Raw genomic sequence first — 23,270 nt, forward strand, 5'->3', positions numbered from 1 at the left:
TCTCTAAATGTTTGATAGAATTCACCTGTGAAGCCATCTGGTCCTGGACTTTTGTTTCTTGGAAGATTTTTAATCACAGTTTCAATTTCATTACTTGTGATTGGTCTGTTCATATTTTCTATTTCTTCCTGGTTCAGTCTTGGAAGGTTATGCCTTTCCAAGAATTTGTCCATTTCTTCCAGGTTGTCCATTTTATAGGCATAGAGTTGCTTATAGTAGTCTCTTAGGATGCTTTGCATTTCTGTGGTGTCTGTTGTAACTTCTCCTTTTTCATTTCTAATTTTATTGATTTGAGTCCTCTCCCTCTTTTTCTTGATGAGTCTGGCTAATGGTTTATCAATTTTGTTTATCTTTTCAAAGAACCAGCTTTTAGTTTTATTGATCTTTGCTATTGTTTTCTTTGTTTCTATTTCATTTATTTCTGCTCTGATCTTCATGATTTCTTCCTTCTGCTAACTTTGGGTTTTGTTTGTTCTTCTTTCTCTAGTTCCTTTAGGTGTAAGGTTATTTGTTATTCTGGTGTTCTCACAAGAGGGAGTGAAAGCACATCCTTCTACTCCGCCATCTTGGTTCAGTAGTCTCACTGCATTGGTATTTAATCAGTAGTGATCACTATAGAATATTTTCCTCCTTTACTCTGAACAATAAACATCATGAAATTATTTTTGAAACTTAGCATTTCCTGTGCCTAGGTCATCACAAGCAACAATAATCATTGACTGAACCCACCTGGTAGCTTGGCAACTAGTCCAAGTGACACAACACACACAGGTACACAAATAAGACAGCAGATGCTAAACACCAGTGAGCAGTAGAAAAGAAATGATAATCGGATTCAGTTGGATACAGCAGTGCCCTTGTTGTCAGTCCCTTGACCTCCAGCACTGATTTGACTGGTCAGGCTGGATAAACAGGTGTTTCTCTCCTCCCTCACAACTGCCAATGCATACCTCCAGAATCTGTGCACTTGATTAAAAAGGATGGTCTTAAAGGTACAGAAGGGACTTCCTGGTGGTGCAGTGGTTAAGAATCTGCCTGCCAATGCAGGGGACATGGGTTCGATCCCTGGTCTGCGAAGGTCCCACATGCCATGGAGCAACTAAGCCCATGTGCCACAACTACCGAGCCTGTGAGCTGCAACTACTGAAGCCCGCTCGCCTAGAGCCCGCGCTCTGCAACAGGAGAAGCTACTGCAATGAGAAGCCCGTGCACCACAACGAAAAGTAGCCCCCGCTTGCCGCAACTAGATAAAGCCCATAGGCAGCAACGAAGACCCAACACAGCTAAAAATTTTAAAAAAAATTTTAAAAAGGTATAGGAGGATGTGTTGTCATTCAAAGGTACATGAATACCACACTTCTCTCCGAGTCCTCAACATCCATTTATAGTTCACAGAGGACAAAGATCAGAGCAGAGCTAAGGACTTTCGTCTTGCGAACAAGCCAGTGAGGTAGGAAGGAATCCAGCAGAAATACTGGGGCAAACGTATTTATATTATGTAGATGTGTAAATATAAGAAAAATGTTTATTTGCATATGTGTGTATGTGTGCGCATGCACACACACACACATGCTAACGTGGAACCAGTTAAATGCCCAAGCAGGGACAGTTTGCAGGGCAATCAATTCACTGACACCTGCACATAAAAGAGAGTAGGGACAAAAAAGCCTTAAATGTGGCAGGTACTCAGTAAATGTTCAATGAATTGGGGCAGAGAGAGCAGCTAAGCGACACTCGCAATGAATAAGGCAGTGAAGATCAATACAATGCCAGCGGTGATGAAAAGGAAGAGCCTCAGAGACCGAGCCATGAGAGAGGGCTGGAGTGTGAACTGGCTTCATAGCAACATAGAAACTGGTAACTTCTAAATACTTCCTGCCAAATATTTGCTTCTTTCTATATAGAAAGGTGAGTAAATACAAAGAATTTAGTTTATTATGGTTTCACTGTATCTAGGACAGAGGTTATTTAGAAAACATAATTCAGACAAGTGTAGCACAATATATATATATACTTGAAGTGCCATAAAAACTGAAATGTCACCTTGATATTACTGGTTAAAGTTGTACGTACTCTGCCTTCCCTTCCCTGCAGCAGGCTTTTAGCAAGAGGGAAGAGCAGGGATAGTACGGTTACCCTTCCCGACACACCTCTTCCTTCTTTTTCACATTCTTTACCCTCTGGGCCAGTGAGCTGTTTTTATGTCTTTTCCACAGTCTTATTTAGCCACATAGGATCTGAAAAGGCCAAAACCCTAAACTAAAAATATTAATGTAAACACACTAAAACATGATATTGGCCCATCCCTATGTTTTCCAATCCTGTTTTGTCCTCAATAGCTTTGATTATCATGCCAGGGTTAATTTTTTAATGTTTCACATGAGACCCTACATTTTTTTGTTTCAGTATGATCCAGTAGTTTATACTCAGGCACCACAGAAAATCACAGGTCACCTCTGCATTTGTCACGATGAGAAAAATACTCAGGGGTAGGTAGAAGAATTTAGTGGAGAATGGAAATCCTTTTTTTTCTCCTATGATTTCAAAAGGCTAGAAATGGACATTTTCATCATGGGGTATTTTCATATTTGTTCAAAGTCTTAGCCAAATGCATAATACACAAACCTGAGGGAAGAAAAATTTGTCTCAGGATAGAAGAAGACATGACTTAAGTTTTTATTCACTGTCATTACTATTATGAGATCATCACATGGAGAAAAGTCTCCACAAAGGTCAGAGTGAGTCTTGATCATCTGATGTTTACTCACGTTGGTCCAGAGGGAGGATAGGTTGATTTTCTGCAGTCTTCTGTCCACTAAAATACAAAGACAATTAAGTTTCAGAAAAACAAACTGAGTAGGCAATCTGCAAAAACAGTTAAAGCTTGTGAAGACAAAATCAAGTATGATCTGCCACTTTAGACCATTTCAATGCCTCTTAAAAGTCTTTTCCTCCTCTGAAAACTTCTAAAATCTCAAACCTAAGTGTATTTTCACTCAATGCAATTTGCACTATTTGCCAGGTATTGTAATTTCCCTTTTCTACTGCAAATATATTGAGTAAAGAGAAAATATAAGAACGTAGATGGACAGAGATCCCTGGTGGCCCAGTGGTTAGGGTTCCCGGTGTTCACTGCTGTGTCTCGGATTCAATCCATGGTGGGGGAACTGAGATACCCCACAGTGATTTATCATTCTTTTATTACTAGTTCAAGATGCCAAGGCATGTTCATCTCCTTTCTGCTGGAGACTCAATATTGTAAAAGAAAAAAAAAAATTTTTTTAAGAAGTATAAATCCACAATAAGAGGAAGGCGAAGTAGGGAAGGAAACTACTAGAACTGTAGTTTGAGCTCAGAAAATATATCTGCAGCAAATTTGTGTGGGAATGAGATCTCACATCCTGTTTTAACTTTTGATTGTATGGGGAGTGTATAAGGTAGCTTGACATTACCTGAGATTCAAACACTAATTGTTGTCAAAATACTACAGTATGTTTCCCATATAAGTACTGTTTTGCCTTGTAATTTTAGGTTGACCTCATTAAATAACAGCATCAAGTGTAAACTTAAATTATCAAAGGATAATTTAATCATTAGCATTTAAATTCTGTTTCTACATATTAGAATATAAAATATTAGATATTAAATAATATCAATTTGATAATTCAGTATCAAATTATCAAAAGCTAATTTCCAAAGCCATTCAGTGTTCAATAATAGTGACTGAGGGTGGTTCTTCTTATTCAGAAAAATTTCAGTCTCAGCCTTGAGCTCAAAAGTTGTAGTAGAACTTCACTGCTGCCAACCTATCTAACTGTTAAGTGGTAGGGGTAGTCAGGATATTTAGCATCTATTTCTTACAAAATTCACTCAAGTGAAAATCTATGAGAACAAAAGAACTTCATGGTTGAATAATAACAGAATGATCGATTTAAGTACTGTCCACAAAGTACCTGGCAATCAACAATATATTTAATAACCACAAGCTTTAAACATCTTGCATTTTCAGAAGTTTTGTACATTTGTCCAACTAAGCTTTTTTTTGCTCCACACAAATTTTTACCACTGTCAACTGTTACACATCATGGCAGATTCCACTTCAGGTCTTTCTGAATTACTCAATTCTCAACTTCTTTGAAAACATCCCTGCCTGTTGTTGTTTTATGCAGACTATTCATAGAGACTAATTCTTTAGTCTCAAACTTGGCATCAGATGCTCTAATCAATATTGATAACTGATCAGTATCAAGAGTCAAGAAAAACAACTAGGAATCATTTGCTTTGTTCTTTAATTGATGTTGATGTTGCTGCCAAAGTCCCAGGCAACTGTTCTCGGCTAAAAGCTAACAGTGTGAAACAAATTTTCTCAGGACACATTTCTTCAACTTCTACAAGCAAATGTGATTTCATCAACTCATCTTTGGCAAATGGCTTTTCTTGCTTTGCTAACAAATAAGCTACTTGGAGACTTACTTTGGCTGCAGCCTCATTTTACTTTGTAAAATGCGTAAATAAATTCTGCTGTGATGAGATACTCTAGATCTTGTTTTTCTAACCACTTCTTTCCCTAGGAGTTGGGAATACTGTGATGACTGCTCGGTCTCGTAATGTCAACATACACTGTATTCTTTTAGCACAACTCTAGCGTCACTGTGTAATAAACAAAATGCTTTGCCAGCTAATTAACAAGATAATCCCTACTCGGCTTGGCCTGCAGAGCACGTCGGAAGTCCACTTTTCTCTTCTTTTCTTGTTTTGATGTGATAGGCTTAGACTAGTAATTTTCTTAAAGATTAAAAATAACATGGTGCATTGATACATGCGGCACTTAAAATGCAGTTGAGTTATAATTGCATAAGCGTCATCTGAAGTGTGCAGAGCAGCAGTGAAAGCCACGAGCACACTGCATTCAGGCTCTGCTGCAACAACCCAACTGCCGTAGTGCTGAAGCAGCCAGACAAAATGCAAACAAACAAGTGTAGCTGTGCTCCAATACAACTCAGTTTATGGACCCTGACGTGTGAATTTTACAAAATTTCGACATGTTACAAAATATTAATCTTCTTTTGAATTTCCCCCCAACTTTTAAAAGACATAAAAACCATCCCTCACTCGCAGACTTTTAAAAACCAGGTGCCAGGCTGTAGTTTGCCAACCACCACTCAGGGTACTAACACCCATACAAGTTGCCCTTGCTCTTGCTAGATGATCTCTTCAGTTTCTGTCAAGGAAAAACCCTTTGAGGTGGTATGTATGTGTGAAAAAAAGAGAGAAGAGGGAAAGAGAGTGTGTGGGTTTCGTCTTCTGCTTAGCTATAATAGTACATGCAGTTTTCTATGCAGAGGTTGGGGTGGGGGTTATTTTCTGTTTGCTGCCCCTCAGCTAAACTCTTTTCATCCTCATTTATTACTCTTACTCTCCAGAATAAATGCTACTCTGAGCCAGGAACCTCTCCGGGATCTCCTTTCCTCAAAACAGCTTTGTCCACTTGGTTTCATCAGTCAAAACTCCTTCACCTACTACCTAAATGCCAAGAAGTAACTAAAAATCTCTCGGACATACAGAGACTCAATTAAAATCATACGCTCTTGGACTGATATTATTGGTGGCACTTAGTTGTATTAGTTTCCTATTGCTGCTGTAATAAATTACTGCAAACTTAATGCTTAAAACAACACACATTTATTATGTTACAGCTCTGAAGGCTGGAAGTCTAAAATGGTTCTGCACAGCTGAGTTTCCCCTGGGGCTCCAAGGCAGAAACTGTTTCCTTGACTTTTCCAGCTTCTAGGGGTCACCTACATTCGTTGGTTTGTGCCCCCCTTCCTCCATCTTCAAAGTCAGCAGTATAGCATCTTCTCTCTTCTGTGGCCCCCTGCCTCCCTGTTATAAAGATGTCTGTGATTATATCGGCCCCCTTGGATAATCCAGTACAACATCCCCATCTCAAGATTCTTTACTAAATCACATTTGCCAAGTTCCTTTTGCCATAAAAAATAACATATTCACAGGTTCTAGGAACTAGGACATGGACATCCTTGGGAAGCCATTATTCATCCTACCATATATCTATACAAAAAGACATTTTCAAAGATGAAATATGTAAAATCTCATTACAGATCAGGAATAACATAGAAACATTTGCAATCACTTTGGGACACCAACCCTAAGTCCCAGAAATCAAATGCCCACCCCACAAGAATTCAATTCTTCTCATTAGCAGACCTCTATTACAAAAAGTGTGCAAACTTGTTATTAAAACATTTTCATCAATAAGAATTTTGTGGAAATTTGTCTTCTCTCTTGTCATATAAATATCTATATAACATCCTTGATTTTGCCTCTTGGCCCACAAAGCCTAAAAGATTTACTATCTGGCCCTGTGCAGGAAAAGTTTAACGACTCCTGCCTGAGAGTAAAGGCCTCCTATTCTAACATTTAGAAAAATACAAAGAAAACTGGGCTCCCCTGGTGGCGCAGTGTAACCTTTAAAAATTGTAAGTCACTATATTGTACACCTGTAACTTAACTAATATTGTACATCAATTATACTTCAATAAAAAACATAACTGCAAAATAAAAAGGATAGGAAAATAAAGGCGAGGAAATCTCTCCCAGAATACAGGGAAAAAATTATATAGAAAATACAGGAGGAAAAAAAAAGAAAGAGAGAAGAGAATTAGAGAATCAGTGCATGGGGCCCAACATCTGATTAACTGGATTTCCAGAAAGAGAGCAGAGACAATAAAGAGGAGAAAATTATGAAAGAAATAATATAGGAAAATTTCCCACAGCTGAAAGGAGATGAGTCCTGAAAATGAAAAGACCTACTGATTATTTGAAATAATGACTGAATACAAGGGCTTTCAGTCAGACACATCACTGAGTTATTCCAAAACATAAAAGCTTCTAGCACCGCGTTTGGGCCAGGGGAGGTGGGTTTCCTACAAAAGAATAAGAATCACACTCCCATCAAACTTCTCAACAGCTATACAAATGCTAGAAGAGAGTGATGCCACCAAACTTGGCAGGAAATTGATTTAAAACTAGAATTTTATAGCTGGTAAAGGCATCGATCAATTTTGAGTTTATTTAAAGTCTTTACTATTAAGTCACTGCAAGGACTCAGAAAGTTCACCTCCCATACATTCTTTCTTAAATTACTTCAAGATGTACTACTCTAGCAAAACACTGGCATAAACCAAGAGAAAGATGGGACAGGATCCAGAAAAGAATGGCTCCAACTTAACACAGAGCGGTAAAGGGAACCCTTAGGATGACAGCTAGTCAACAGACCTAGAAAGCAATAGTGCAACATTATATCAAGGAGACAGGTATCCTAAAAAGTGGGACTCTACAGAATAAACTGTACAGTTGAAAGGCTGGAAGAATTTGAGAATGTGATAAGAGGCACACAGTGTAAAAAAAAAAAGAAAAACAACCAGAAACTGTAGGGGGAAGCTACAGTCTTGGAAAAGAATGGTCCAAATAAAAAGAAAAGGGTCTCAACTAGAAGCAGAATTCAGTACGTTTCAAGAAGAATAGACAGAATATTGAGAAGATATGTCAGAAGCTGAAAAATATACAGGATACAGTGATGATGGCATAGGTTTGTTTTCTTCTTCTAATGAGAAAAAGGGAAAGAAATCAGAAACTCTAATGAAAAAAATTGTACAAGGCATAATATAAATATGAAGCAAATTAAAATGAAGCAATTTAAAATGAATATGAGCATTTGGCATGAATATGAGTATTTGGTAGAAAATATATTTGAATATTCTTCTAGTGCCATTAGAGTTACGGCTTTAGAATTATAGAAAAGGAAATGTAATCACAGCACACTGAGCAATGACCAATGTTTTCAAGTCACACTTCTTTAAACATTGTTTACCGTCTTCATTCTTTGAAAGGAGACATACGAAGCATGGATGACTCAATTACAGTTACAATTATGTTACCAATGTTTACTAAGCAAGAGTGAAAGCACATAGAACTGAAGAAGAAAAGGGAGAAAAAGGTAGAGGGGTCAAGGAGTCCACTTGCCCCACTTCAATATTATGCTTAAGTATTGAGCCACGGCAATTAGACAAGAAAATGAAATAAAGGGCAACCAAATTGGAAAAGAGGTAAAACTGTCTCATTTTCAGATGACACTATCTTCTATAGAAAACCCTAAGGAATCCATTAAAAACTTTTTAAAAATAATAAACAAGTTGGGCAAGGTTGCAGGATACAAGATGAATGTACAACAATCAAATGTATTTCTATACAGTAACAATGTGCAAACTGAAATGAAACTAAGAAACTACTCCACTTACAACAGCATCAAAAAGAATAGAATACTTAGGAATAAATTTAACCAAAGATGTGTAAGACTTGTACACTGAAAACTACAAAACACTGTAGAAAAAAAATTAAAGACCTAAATAAATGGAAAGATATACATTGTCCATAGATTGGAAGACCTAATATTGTTAAGATGGCAATGTTCCCTAAATTGATCTACAGATTCAATGCAATACCTATCAAAATCCTAGATGGCTTCTTTGCAGAAATAGACAAGTGATCCTAAAATTCACATTGAAATTCAAGGGATGCAGAACATCCAAAATGATCTTGAAAAATAATAACAAAGTTAGAGGACTGACACTTCCTGATTTTAAAACGTACTATCAAAGTTACAGTAATTAAGATAGTGCACTACCAGCATAAAGATATAAATCAATGGAATAGAATTGAGAGTCCAGAAATAAACCCTTACATTTATGCCGATTACAAACTATATATTTGGTAAAAGATTTGTCTAGAATATATAAAAATCTTACAACTCAATAATAAAAAGACAACTCAATTAATAAATGGGCAAAGGATCTGAACAGACATTTCCCCAAAGAAAATATAACTCAATAAGCAAATGAAAAGATGCTCAACGTCATTTGCCAATAGGGAAATGCAAATCAAAAGCACAATGAGATACCACTTCACACCCAACAGGATGGCAGTTATAATAATAAAACAAGTGTTGGCATGGATGTAGAGAAACTGGAACCCTCATGTACTGCCAGTGGGAATATAAAATAGTGCAGCCGCTTTGGAAAACAGTCTGGTAGTTCCTCAAAGAGTTAAACACAGAGTTATGATGTGACCCAGCAAATTACTCTCCTAGGTATAAACCTAAGAGACATGAAAATGTGTTCACACAAAAACACTGTACATAAATGTTCACAGTAGCATTATTCATAATAGCCAAAAGCAGAAACAACCCAAGTGTCCATTAACTGATGAATGAACAAAATATGGTATATCCGTAAATAGAATATTACTCAGTCATAAAAAGGAACGCACATTTACTGTACTGATAGATGCTACAATGTGAATGAACCTTGAAAACATTATGATATGTGAAAGAAGCCAGTCACATGTATTGTATGATCCCCTTTATAGAAAATGTCCAGAATACATAAATCTATAGAGACAAAAAGTAGATTAGTGGCTGCCTAAGACTGAGAAGTAGGTTTCAGGGTTAAGGCTAAGTGGTGAGGGGTTTCTTGGGGGTGATGGAAATGTTCTAAAATTGATTGTAGTGATGGTTGTACAACTCTGTGAATATACTGAAGCCATTAAGTTGTACACTTTTAGTGGGTGATTTGTATGGTGTGAATTATATCTCAGTAACACCATTAAAAAAAGAAAAAAGAAAGGTTCAGGGAAGATTGTTGAAAGTACACTAAATTTTTATTCATCACTGAGATGGATATGTATGAGAGCAGACAATGCCTCAAGTGGATTCAGACAAATTCAGCATAAACACATTATCAGTAGCAGTATTCATAAAGCTAACCAGGGGTGATATTTGGATCTTTCAGCACCCACTTTGGCATGGGCACCAATTAATCAAAACAGACTGAGCTGCAAACAACTAGTAGGACAGTAGAGGTGGTATCTGGCTGAACATCACTTGAGTATGAACAGTTAAAAGCGTCTGCTTCCGAGATGAAAACTCTAATTTGAAAAGACACATGCACCTCCATGTTCACAGGAGCACATTTACAATAGCTAAGACGTGGAAGCAACTTAAGTGTCCATCAACAGATGAATGGATAAAGAAGATGTGATGTATATATACACAATGGAATACTACTCAGCCATAAAAAGGAATGAAATATTGCCATTTTCAGCAATATAGATGGACCTAGAGATGATCATACTAAGTGAAGTAAATCGGAAAGACAAAGACAAGTATCATGTGATATCACTTATATGTAGAATATAAAAAGTAATATCCATACAAATGAATCTACTTACAAAACAGAAATAGACTCACAGACATAGAAAACAAACTTATGGTTACAAAAGGGGAAAGGGAGGGAGGTAGGGAGGGATAAGTTAGGAGTATGGGATTAACAGATACATACTACTATATGTAAAATAGATAAGCAACAAGGATTTACTGTATAGCACAGGGAACTATATTCAGTAATAACCTATAATGGAAAGTAATTTGAAAAAATATATATAACTTAATCACTTTGCTGTACACCTGAAACTAATGCAATATTGTAAATCAACTATACTTCGAAAAACACGACAACAATAACAACAAAAACAACAAAAAAGAGTTTGCTTCCAGAGTAGGGGGATGTGGTAGAAGGAATAAGCAGGGAGACGGCTGGGTTTTTTCATCATAAGCCTCTCTATATTATTTGATTTTCTTTAACTATGTACACTTTGATACACATTTTGAAATATCAAATTAAAAAACTGCATGATTTCATTTACATTATGTTGAGGATTTTCAGAGAGTGATTCCCTGACATGATTTTAAGTTTTTTTAAAAATTTTATTTATTTAATTTATTTATTTTTGGCTGTGTTGGATCTTCGTTGATGCACGCGGGCTTTCTCCAGTTGGAGGGAGTGGGGGCTACTCTTCATTGCAGTGTGTGAACTTCTCATTGTGGTGGCTTCCCCTGTTGTGGAGCATGGGCTTCAGTAGTTGTGGCACGCGGGCTTAGTTGAGGCTAATGGGCTCTAGAGTGCAGGCTCAGTAGTTGTGGTGCACAGGCTTAGTTGCTCCACGGCGTGTGGGATCTTCCCGTACCAGGGCTCGAACCCGTGTCCCCTGCGTTGGCAGGCGGATTCTTAACCACTGCGCCACCAGGCAAACCCTGATTTTAAGTATTTTTAGCTGTCAGTATCTAAAATTATTTTAAGATAACAACATATGACTGCACTGGAGGGCAGGGTATTCTAAATTCACTAGTCCTTGCTTAGTGAAATTGGAAATAGACACCAAAAAGCAACACTCTACTTAAGAACATCTTGATTTAAAACTATGAATTTTCCAAACAGCACTTAATAAGAATGGCAAGTATTAACTTTAGAAATACAACTCTTACTTCATTCTAACTTATTCACTATAAGATTCTTCTAAATATCAGAGCTTTCGGTGAGTTTAAAATGTGACTTGATTCACAAAAATCTAATTTATGCCCTTTTTACGGAATTTCAAGTTTTCAGGAAATTTAGGGTCATGGGGTCATGTTCTGGATGCAAGGCCTAGTTCCATTAGTGACAAGGTTACACAGTGGGTGACAGAGCCCCAGTTCAGGCTCCCCCTGATCTCTCCCATAGCTTCCCACAGAGATTAACAAGAAAACCTCAATTTAATTCCTAATAGGGAACAATCTGCATTTCCTTCAGGGCTTTTGATGATCACTAGAATCAACTCAGTGAGTAAATGACGCTCATCTTTCCCTAGTAATTTTATCTGCATGACCTGGGTTCCAAAGCCAATATAAAATTAAACTACAAAGCATATTTCTTACGACTGTGAGGGAAGTTACAAGTGCTCTATCAAATATTAGGAGAGAGTTCAACTGCCCCAGAGGTAACAGAGCAACATAATCATATATGCAAGAGTCTGAGGTTGATAAGACATTTTACTATGATAATGCTGACAGCAATAAATAAACATGTAATACAAAGACATGAAATCTGCATAGAAATTGGCTGTAAGAGTAAAGGGTAAATGTGATTGTAATTTTTAAAGCTAGCAGCCATAAGATCAGGGTACTTCAGGTGTTCATAAGGTACTGACACTGAAGTCATTTTTTGTTTTTAAAATTTTTTTAATTAATTTTTTTATTGAAGTAGAGTTGATTTACAATATTATATTAGTTTCAGGTATACAGCACAGTGATTCAAATTTTTATAGATTATACTCCATTTAAAGTTATTATAAAATATTCACCATATCCCCTGGAGTGTACAATATATCCTTGTAGCTTATTTATTTTATATATAATAGTTTGTATCTCTTAATCCCCTACTCCTTATTTGCCCTTCCCCCTTCCCTCTCTCCACTTGTAACCACTAGTTTGTTCTCCATATCTGTGAGTCTGTTTCTGTTTTGCTATATTCTTTTGTTTTATTTTTTAGATTCCTTGTATAAGCGATAACATACGGTATGTGTCTTTGACTTATTTCACTAAGCATAATAGCCTCTAACAACAGTCATTTTAAACAAAAAGATTAGATTTGGGGTAGAATGGAGACAGGTACATCCCTACTTTCAAGGGAGACCTCAACAGGGAAAGAGACAGCTTCAAAAATCTATGTACAGACTTGAAATAAAATTACAGTGAGTTCATTTGTTATTTAAAGTTTCTTACTACCTCCAAATTTAACTATACATGGTTTTAATAATAGACAACCTTATCAAGGTAAGTAACAATTTAAACAGATAGGTATAGAATGTAAATAGATGAAAGGGAGCGATATCAGGTAGTCTGCTTGGTATACTGTGCTACCTTGTCAAAGGGTGAAAAAATACAGCCAACTTAAAATCTCAATCTTTCACGTGTGTGCTCTCTCATTTTTGCTTCCTAAAGCCAAAGAAAGTGGTGAAAATCTCTGTAAAATGTTTTGTTAATACTTCCTGAGTCAGCGAATTCTCTAATTATTCTAATTATTTGATAAGAACTTGAACGTCTTCAAAATTAATCAGTCTTGGGCTTCCCTGGTGTTGCAGTGGTTGAGAGTCTGCCTGCCGATGCAGGGGACGTGGGTTCGTGCCCCGGTCCGGGAAGATCCCACATGCCGCGGAGTGGCTGGGCCCATGAGCCATGGCCACTGAGCCTGCACGTCCGGAGCCTGTGCTCCACAACAGGAGATGCCACAACAGTGAGAGGTCCGCGTACCGCAAGAAAAAAAAAAACAAAAAAACCACTGTATTCCTTCAAATAAAGCAGTTAATAATAAAATAATACAAAAAACTGCCAAGTGTGAAAGGTACTTAATTATTCTTATCTATTTAAATAAGAAAATTTACATAATGTGTGCAGTATAAAAAAAATTAATCAGTCTTTACGTCCTCCCCACTCACTAAAAAAGAACTAACTACAGAGCTACTTGACATAACTATATTTAGGAAAATAAAATATAAAGTGAAAATTATTCCATTAGCAACCTGAACGCTCCATGCCTAAAAGAAATAATTCATCCAGCTCCCTAAAATATTTGAGTCCTCCAGAATGAGAACCTCAATGAAATGTATGCTTCTAAGACTGTACAAAAGAGTTCAGAAAGCCCTCACGTGCTTGTCTTATTCACATAACCAGAAAAAGGCAATGAAAAGTAATTTAATTATATAGCTCACACCAGTGTTCTTACAATCGGAAAAGAAGCTGAACAATTTCAGCAAGACAACTTCTTTCTTTCTTCCTTCCTTCCTCCCTTCCTTCCTTTCCTTCCTTCTTTCTTCCTTTCTTTCCTTTTCCTTCTTTTGTTTCCTTCCTTCCTTCCTTTATTCCTTTCTTTCTTTATGGCTGCATTGGGTCTTTGTTGCTGCGTACGGGGGCTACTCTTCATTGCAGTGCACGGGCTTCTCATTACGGTGGCTTATCTTGTTGCGGAGCACAGGCTCTAGGCGCGCGGGCTTCAGTAGTTGTGGCACGTGGGCTCTAGAGCGCAGGCTCAGTAATTGTGGCACGGGGGCTTGGTAGTTGTGGCTCGCGGGCTCCAGAGTGCAGGCTCAGTAGTTGTGGCGCACGGGCTTAGTTGCTCCACGGCATGTGGGATCTTCCTGGACCAAGGCTTGAACCTGTGTCCCCTGCATTGGCAGGTGGATTCTTAACCACTGTGCCACCAGGGAAGTCCAGCAAGACAATTTCAATTCAATTCTTTAATTCACCGACAACTATTTTCTAAATAAGATTTGTTTCTTAAAGTGTTCTCTATGTAAGACAGAGCAGACACATATTCAAGACACATTTGAATAAGAAAAGGCATGTTTTCTTGCATATATAACAAATTCAAATGAGCATGCAAAGTTTTTCACTTGTTTTCTGATCTTTGATGGAATGGTACCCTATTAAATTGAGAATATTTAGGTAAAAGGAATGTGAACAAACTCTCCATAAGGGCAAAGACCTCTCTATCTTGTTCACTGACTTGTTCCCAGCATCTGTAACAGTCGGGCACAGAGTAGGCGTGCAGTATTTGTTGACTAAGCAAAGATATGGTATCTGTGTATTCCATCCTTTTAAGTACTGGGTGGAAAGCAAATGCAGTACAGTAAAACTGGCCAGGCCAGATGGGGTTTAAGTGATTTGGGAAAACTTTGTAAAAATCATTGCTAAAACCTGATTCAGTGGCGAATGTCAACAATGTTATTACTCACTTGAAAAGCTGATGCATAAAAATAAGTTCGATTCAGTAATTCACTACTGAGCCAGTGTGTTTAATTTTCACACATTTCACACACATTACTGAGAACAGCCATCTTGTCTACTCTGATTCCTTTCCTTCTGATCACTCCATAGGCTACTACAATCTATTTTCTGCTCCCAACATGCTCTGGCCAAGGTGACCAATGACCTCTAGGTGCCAAGCACAACAGATACTAGACATCTCAATGGCATTCAACACAGGTGACCTGTCCCTCTCTCCCCTGAGCTTCCCTAACACTCGCTCTCCAGTTCTTCCTGACCTGACACATGCATGTCCCCCGAGCCTTTGACTAAGCCTCTTCTTCTCTATCTGCTCATTGTTCACTCCAGTGGGCTTCAAATAATATGCCTACGACTTCCAATGTCCTCTGCTGAGCTCCAGTCCCAAAGGTCTGCTGGATGCCTTGGTGCCACCATCTGAAATTCGACATAACCAGAGTGAAAAATGATCTTCATTCTTCCCTCCTCATATTCCTGTAGTGATGCCACTATTCTCCCAGCTGAGCACTTCAGAAAGGTGCCAGTCCCTCATCCCCATCCAACCCCTCCTTCTTCTCATTCTACCTCCGAATCTTCTCTGGAACCATCCACTTCTTTCCTTTTCCACTAGCACAACCCTCCTGTAAGTCACCCCTGGACTAGTCTCCTCCTATCCACCCTTGCTCCCTTCCAATCCAAACTGATCTTTTGAAAGTGAGACATTTATCACATCTTGTTTAAAACCAGTCAACAGCTTCCCATTGTTTTTAGGATGAATTCCAAAATCCTTAACAAGGTCTACAGAGCCCTGGATGATGTCATCTCCATCTCCCTCTCCCTCTCCCTCTCCAGATTTTCTTGCACCACTTCTGTCACCACCATCTCTCTGTTTAAAGTATTTTTTAAATTTACTTTTGATGGACATAATATTGGTTTATAACATAAGTTTCCAGTATCCATTATATTTCTACTTCTGTATACACTACAGCGTGCTTACCACTCAATTTTAGTTTCCACCCATCATGATACAATTGATCCCCTTTACTCATCTCACCCTCCCTCTGCCCCTTTCCCTCTGATAACCACTACGCTGCTGGTCTCCGTATCTACGTGTTTGTTTTTGTTTGGTTTGTTCATTTATTAGCCAGATAAGGTATCTGTCTTTCTCCGTCTGATTTATTTCACCCAGCATAATACTTTCAATATCTATACATGTTGTTACATATGGCGAGATTTCATCTTTTTTTATGGCTGACTAGTATTCCATTGTGTGTGGTGGGGGTGTGTGTGTGAGAGTGAGAATCACATCTTCTTTATCCATTCATCCATTAATGGGCACTTAGGTTGTTTCCACGTCTTGGCTCTTGTAAATAATGCTGCAATGAACATGGGGGTGCAGATATCTTTTCAAATTAGTGGTTTCGTTTTCGTTGGATAAATAACCAGCAGTGGGATAGCTTGTCACCACCATCTCTTAATAGAATCAAATAACTCAAGAAGACCTTAAAATATGCCATAGTCTGAAGCGCCTCAAAAACAAAACAGAACAAAATCCACAGACATTCCAAATCCAATGATTTTTGTTTGTAATTTAAAGCCAGTTCCCACTATCATATTTATCAAAAGTAGTTTTGAAATATATTTTGTTACTATGTGTGGCTACAAACAATTTATCATAGAACAATTCAAAATGAAAAAAAATGCTTATTCTTGTCAAAGGATGAGGTCACTGAGCTTCTGTGAAGTTCCCAAAATCCTGTCAGCCAGTGGCCCCCAGGTTTTCCAGATCAGTTAAAAAACTGAGAGGGGTCCAGCACAGGGGAGTTCCAGTTTTTGTTCTCCAAAGTGAAGATGTTAAAACAAACAAAACAACTCACACACATAAAAGAACATTTTAACAACAAAAATTAGAAGGTCATAATCAGAATAAAAGCTAACATTCTAAATTAATAATTTCAAGGCCTCATTTTTCTCATTTCATTAAAGACTTGTGGAAGCAGCTTCCCAAACTGACACCAGAGGCCAGACTAGAATTTGACAACCACTGTTCCAGATAAGAACTATTAAAGTCATGGAGGGGGCTGTTGATTTTTCCTGTTCTACAAATACCTTTTAAAGTACTTTTGCTTGAAAAAATAAAGTACTGAGAACGAAAATAAAAGGCAGACATTGATATATGAAACTGTTCTGAGGTCCACAACTAGACCTCTCAGTATTATCACTTGCTGATCTGACACTCAAAAGCCAGGCTGTTTCGGTTCTCTTGTTAGACATAACCAAACTCACAGAATACCTACCTCAGTGAAGGTTAATCTGAGACATGATCAAATGAGACAAAGCAAGGCCACTTCATGACTCTGTCTAAGCACAGACAAAAACAAAAGTACGTGTAACACTCAAAACACCAAACACCTTCTCTTGCTAAACAAGTAACTGTTTCTTCTTTACCCATAGTGTTGCCTCACTTTCTAAAAGCAACCAATCTAGAGCAAACCCCCAATTCCTTAGACCTGCCCCTGAAACACACAAAGTCCAAATTATAAGACAGGTTTTTCCTAATGCCCTTTTACTGAGAGGCCCCATGGTTGCCCATGGCATGCATTCTCATTCACTGCAAAATAATAAACCCAATTTCTTCAACTACAGGTGTGTTTCCTGGGGTCTTTGGCTGAAAGCACTGACAGTATCAAAGCATAAAATTCTTTAAAAATTCCCATAATCCCAACCACTTTAAGGCAAATTAATTCCCTACCCACACTAAAGCAGACTAATTTTATTTTTCCTTATACCCTTCCAATCCTCACCCACATGTATATGCTGTGTATTTTTCTGTTATTGAAATCGCTGTGTATACTATTTTGTATTCTACTTTTACTTGCTTTATCTTGTATCAATTTTGAATGGCTGAGTAACATCTCACCATGATCTTAAAGATTTTCTCCGTAGAGAAATAAAAGAATAAAAGAGGAGAATGCACATCTTGCTCCCAAAGTCAATGTTCTACCTATTTAAAAACATCCTCACTTAGTCTTAGGTCACATGCACCCAAGTTCCTATTTATCTGATCTGTTGATAAGAAAAATGCAGTCTTATTGCTTTTAAAGAAGAAAATTATGCAAGACCACCAGACCGGGTGTCCAGAGGCCTGAGTTCAGTCATGCTTCTAGACATTTTCTCACTCGGAATCAACTTCCTCCCTTGCAAAGTAAGAGTGAAACTGGTCCCTCATTGTCTCTTGTAGTTATCAAGTCTGTGTTCCTGCTACTTCCCTCAAGTGGAAATAGCCACAGGCCCAGTGTTCACTAGACTCGGATATAAAGGCCAGGCATCCACATCTAGGTTGGCCTGGGCTGCTCCCATTGCCCTGACTGGGGATGCCTCGCCCTTTCCCAGGGCTCTCAGGATCCTTAGCCAATACTTTTCCTTCAGCACCTCGTCACCAGGCAGAGGATGCCAAAGTCCTCAGGAAGTTCGTCACTTAATCATGTACACAAATCAACTGGAACTTTTCCTCTTACAGTTCTGGATGCTCGAGGCTGGTACTGGTACAACAGATGCAATCCATCAAACGTGAGGGTATGCAAATCATAATCACCAACCTGCAGAGATCAGGATTTCCCCAAAAGGTTTCCTTGTTCCAGCTGGTACCGGACCAACCCGGGGTGAAATTCGCCAGCCCGCTCTGCACCCACACCTCTGCTCAGGAAAACACCGACCCCTGTAAAGATGCTGCCGGGACTAGGTGTCCCTCAAGCCCCGCCGGACCCGCACCTGAGCACCCCCCTTCCCCGTGCTCCCGCCCGCCCCTCTCCGCGCCCTCGCCTCCAGCTCACCCACCGGTGGCACGTGCTGCGCCACCGAGCAGGTGACGGTCACGCTCAGTAAGACGAAGGTGAGGCGACTCCAGCCCAGCATCGCTCCTGGCGAGAACGCAGCTGCAAAGGACGCCAGAAGACGCCGCACAAGGTACCTCCTGAGTTCAGAGCAGACCACGCCCCCGCCGCCGCGTGACCCGCGGCCTGGACCGCACCACGCGAGGCGGGGGGAGACGGGCGCTCAGGAGGTGGAGAGGGCCGGGCTATTCTGTGGTACGTCAGGACAAGGGAGCCTTCCGAGAGGAAGAACGAACCCACAGGATGGGGGTCAGCGCTCGCGTTAGGACCGTGGTGTTTGTTGGTCCCCTCCACCCCCCCCCCACTGCTCCGCGGGCAATGGTTGCGCCGAGCCCGAGCTCCAGCCACAGCTCCGCCCCGGCGGCTGCGGCTGAGGAACTTGTCGCCGACGAGTTGCCTCACGAAGGGCCGCGCCCACCCCCGAGCTTCGGGCTGGGCATCTTCTCCGACTTCTTTCCCGGCCAGGTGCGGCCGTGCAGTGTCCGCAAACAGCCCAGGGCGAAGTCCGCTTTCGGACAGCTCGGTACCAAAAGCCCACGAAACGGGCTCAAGCCACGGGAGTCTCAAAACGCGGCGTAGCACGCGAACGCGACCCGTCTTTGCGCTCTAAGGAGGGCAGGGCCGAAGTGAGTGAGGTTTTTCGTCCTGACCTGGGGTCCCCGGACAGGTGTCGAGGGGGGGATACCCGGGAGGGGGGATAATTAATTCTCACAGATAGTAAAGACTGTGAATTACCCATTTAGACTTTAGCAGCCGAGCTGACAAGGCACAGAATTTAGGCTTCAGTTCCTTGCACTTAGACAACAGGTGGAATGTCCAGGTAGAGCCGCGAACCTTCTTTCACTGATGGGAAGCAGCTGTGTGTTTTCACTTAACTGATGAAACGCTTCAGGTTGTCAGAACCGGGGGTGAACCTGGGAGGAGGGTAGGCTTTCGCACCTGAAAAACAGCTTTACAGATGTATTTGCTTGGCATTCGTCCCTTGTGTGGACGCCGTCGCCCTAGTAGGATGAGTTATTTAAAAGTCCAACAGGAAATCCTACCCTCTGGGTTCCACTTTCTGACTGAGCCTCTTTGACATCCAACTAGCTTTTTTTTTTTTTTTTTTTTTTTTTTTTTTTTGCGGTACGCGGGCCTCTCACTGTTGTGGCCTCTCCCGTTGCGGAGCACAGGCTCCGGACGTGTAGGCTCAGCGGCCATGGCTCACGGGCCCAGCCGCTCCGCGGCATGTGGGATCTTCCCAGACCGGGGCACGAACCCGTGTTCCCTGCATCAGCAGGCGGATTCTTTTTTTTTTTTTTTTTTTTTTTTTTTTTTGCGGTACGCGGGCCTCTCACTGTTGTGGCCTCTCCCGTTGCGGAGCACAGGCTCCGGATGCGCAGGCTCAGCAGCCATGGCTCACGGGCCTAGCCGCTCCACGGCATGTGGGATCCTCCCAGACGGGGGCACGAACCTGTGTCCCCTGCATCGGCAGGCGGACTCTCAACCACTGCACCACCAGGGAAGCCCGACTTGACTTAATAAAACAGAATAGCCAAAGGTTTGCACTAAAAAAGAAAGAAATATAGAAATAATGTTCCAGTTTAAAAAAAAAAACATTTTAGGGAATTCCCTCGCAGTCCAGTGGTGAGGACTCCGAGCTCTCACTACAGGGGACCTGGGTTCGATCCCTGGTCAGGGAACTAAGATCTCACAAGCCACATGGTGCGGCCAAAAAAATAAATAAAAATTAAATAAAATAATAAATTAAAAAAATTTTACCAGAAGTATTTACCAATGAATTGTTTAATTAAGAAGAAAAAACTTAGTATATCTAAAATGTAATCTGAGTTTCAAAGCTTTGATTTTTATCCATATTTTCAGGAAGGAATCTAGAGAATGAAAGATGAAATAGATGGAAAATCAGAAGTCTTGCAAAACTGTTACAGATTCTTTTCCTCCAGGAGCTTTATTTATCACACTAAGCAAGATTACTTGCTTTATGTTTTACTTTTATAAAGAAAATTATGTCAAATTATTACCTTTGGCTCAAGGTATAATGATATTTTATTCTATTACAAAACTATAAATTAGTTGCTCACATTTAATCTAATTGCCCCCATGTAATGTCAAAATCAAAAGTTTATCTTAATTATCCTTTACTTTGCACTTATCTTTCTGTTACTTTGTGAATCATTTTTGATGTCTTATTGAACCCCTGGTACCACAGACATGTAAGAATCTGAAGAGCCACTTTACAAAAAAATCCTTTTGTCTATTTCTACTTTCTTTGATAAAGACATATAGTTCTGACCTGAAAATTATTCGTCAATTCAGTTCAAATCCAATAATCTCTAAATCTCTTTTTCTTGTTCTGACTTCATATTCCTGCATAGTTCCATTTTACATAAACCATTATAATTACCTATTTAATGCTTCCAATCAGTTGTTTCTCATAAGTTTGTGGTAAATTCATTTTTCCCTCAATAAACTCTGAGTACTTACTCTGGGTGCTGGGTAACTAGCGAACAAATGATCCCTGCCCTGGGGCTTTGTCTTGTGGGAGAGAAAAATGAAGATGGAAGGGAAAATGTAAATCAAATGACTATTTTGTAAAATATCAATAGATTTAACTAATTCCATGCTCTACCCTCTGGTTTAATATTGTGGATGTTTTACCACCCTCAATTCCACTCCTCCGTCATACAGCAGACATGCGATTTGGATGAGCCGTGTCCTCATCCTTAGCCTCATCTCTGGAGGTGGGCCCTGGTTGGCCTGATGTTTAAGGTTACCCTAGTCCTCTTGCCCCCATGCTTGGCTTCGGCCTTAGTCACTCAGACTCTTGAATTCAGTAGGCCATCGTGTGAATCTCAGGGTTTTTGCTCTATGATTGAGGCAATTGTCCTTTCTCTTTTAACAGGAAAGAGTAAGCTATTAGTCCCCATTGCTGCTGGCATTCATGCTGTAAACTTGAAGGGAGCTGCCTAAGGATGAATAGGTACTGTGGACAGCACAGAGGAGAGAAAGAAAGAAACTGGGTCATTATGACATTAAGCTGATAGATGACCAAGCACAGAGCCTGTCCAACAACTGGACTCTTAATTACGGTAAGCCACTACTCTTCTTTATTATTGAAGCCAGTTCAGGTTGGTTTGCTTGCAAGTTGAATTGTTGTATCTGATAGCATCCTAAGTGATGCACACATAAAAATAGATATGTCTACCTTCTCAAGAGCAGAGGAGAATTTATAAAGCTCTATATTTATAAAGCTATAACGCTTAAGTTTCAGGACCTTCACTTGCTCAGGCATCTTCCAAACCTTCTACCCAATTTTACACTTGTAATTTTGTATTCTTTTCTTTAAAGAGGACCATCCAAACTGTATAAGCTTTAGGCCTTACAAAACCATCAGATGTTTTGGGGGAGAAAATTTCCACCGTTCTCCCCAGCACCTTTAATTCATGTTTCCCTAGGGGAAGAGTGATTTACCTAATTGGTAAATAGCTGGATGGGTCACTGCACATGTGTGGCCTGACTTCTCTAGCTCTCTCACTCAGATCTGTGTGCCCACAGTGGTAAGTCCTGGATGACAAGAGTGGAGGGGGAAGTAATTGCTGTCTTTGACTACATCTTCCAAAATTGGCACCTATCCAACAAATTTTTAAAATACTATGTTAACGTCACGACTGTGAAGACTTTGAAGAAAGCATCATGAAAGGGTGGCTCTGGGAGACATTGAGAGAAGGTAGTAAGAAAAAATGGAGCCTTTTGTATGTACTTGCATCTGCTGCCCCCCAACCTGGCCTACTCTGCCTCAGTTTACTCCCTGTCATGTTAGAAATTGGCTGTGCCCCTGGGAAGCAGTTTGCATTTGTCAAATGACTGAGTGCATAAATTCATTCCAGAGGAGGAGTTGGCATCCCATCTTGGCCTCAGGTCCAAGTTGTTTTCTCTTTTCCAGCTTAATCAGCAGTAAAGCTGATGTTTATTGCCACCCGATGCCTGTGTATATTTCTCAATCATTTCCCAAACAGGAAAGGTGAGGAGAATGATTATTACCCTGAAATGACAACATACGTCAGCAGTAGCAATTGTAGTAATATATATATATTAAAAGTACTAAATGACCTACTAAAAGTACCAAGCAGACCACTAGGTGCCATGAAAGACACACATGCAGTAAAATAGGAATTCCTGATCAAAGGGAGTTTACAACTGAAAAAGAAAATACCATGAACATAAATATATATCAACTTATGAGGCCAACTACAATTCAAATGTATGTTTTATATATTCAGTTATATTGGGTTGGACCATATGAGACGGCCATTTTTGTAGGTTAATAAGTAGTTGACTATCAATACTTTCATATGGCCTACCTAATGTTACTGACACCCAAAACATTCAGTTATTTGACCTGACTTGGAAGCTGGTGCCATCATACTAGGTCATCTGTAGACCTCTGATGGCTCCTGCTTTTCCTCACCCCTTGAAGATTTTTCACATCTGGCTCCCTGTCACTCTTTTAAATTCGATACCTGTCAGTATTCTCGGTGATTGCAATTTCCACAAAGACAATTTTTCCAATATTCTGGTTCTTCTCGGTTTCTTGACCTCTTCCCTTGCAATGTTCTTAGCCTGTATTTTACCTCAAATGCCCAATTCCATTGTCATATCTTAGACAT

At 39.7% G+C, this 23,270-nt stretch overlaps 1 protein-coding gene across 1 annotated transcript in view; it reads right to left on the reverse strand.

The window, feature by feature from the left end:
- Positions 1–18,625, reverse strand: part of ASAH1 (N-acylsphingosine amidohydrolase 1) — a gene marked incomplete at its 5' end in the record, with an annotated part of 40,881 nt that extends 22,256 nt beyond the window's left edge. Inside the window, 3 exon segments of the mRNA XM_079726588.1 lie at positions 2,769–2,815; positions 18,490–18,514; positions 18,516–18,625. Coding sequence (XP_079582714.1) covers positions 2,769–2,815; positions 18,490–18,514; positions 18,516–18,625 — 182 coding nt within the window.
- Between the last annotated feature and the right edge of the window lie 4,645 nt (positions 18,626–23,270).

Source organism: Hyperoodon ampullatus, assembly GCF_949752795.1.
Source record: "Hyperoodon ampullatus genome assembly, chromosome: 20".
NCBI classification, from domain to species: Eukaryota; Metazoa; Chordata; class Mammalia; order Artiodactyla; family Ziphiidae; genus Hyperoodon; species Hyperoodon ampullatus.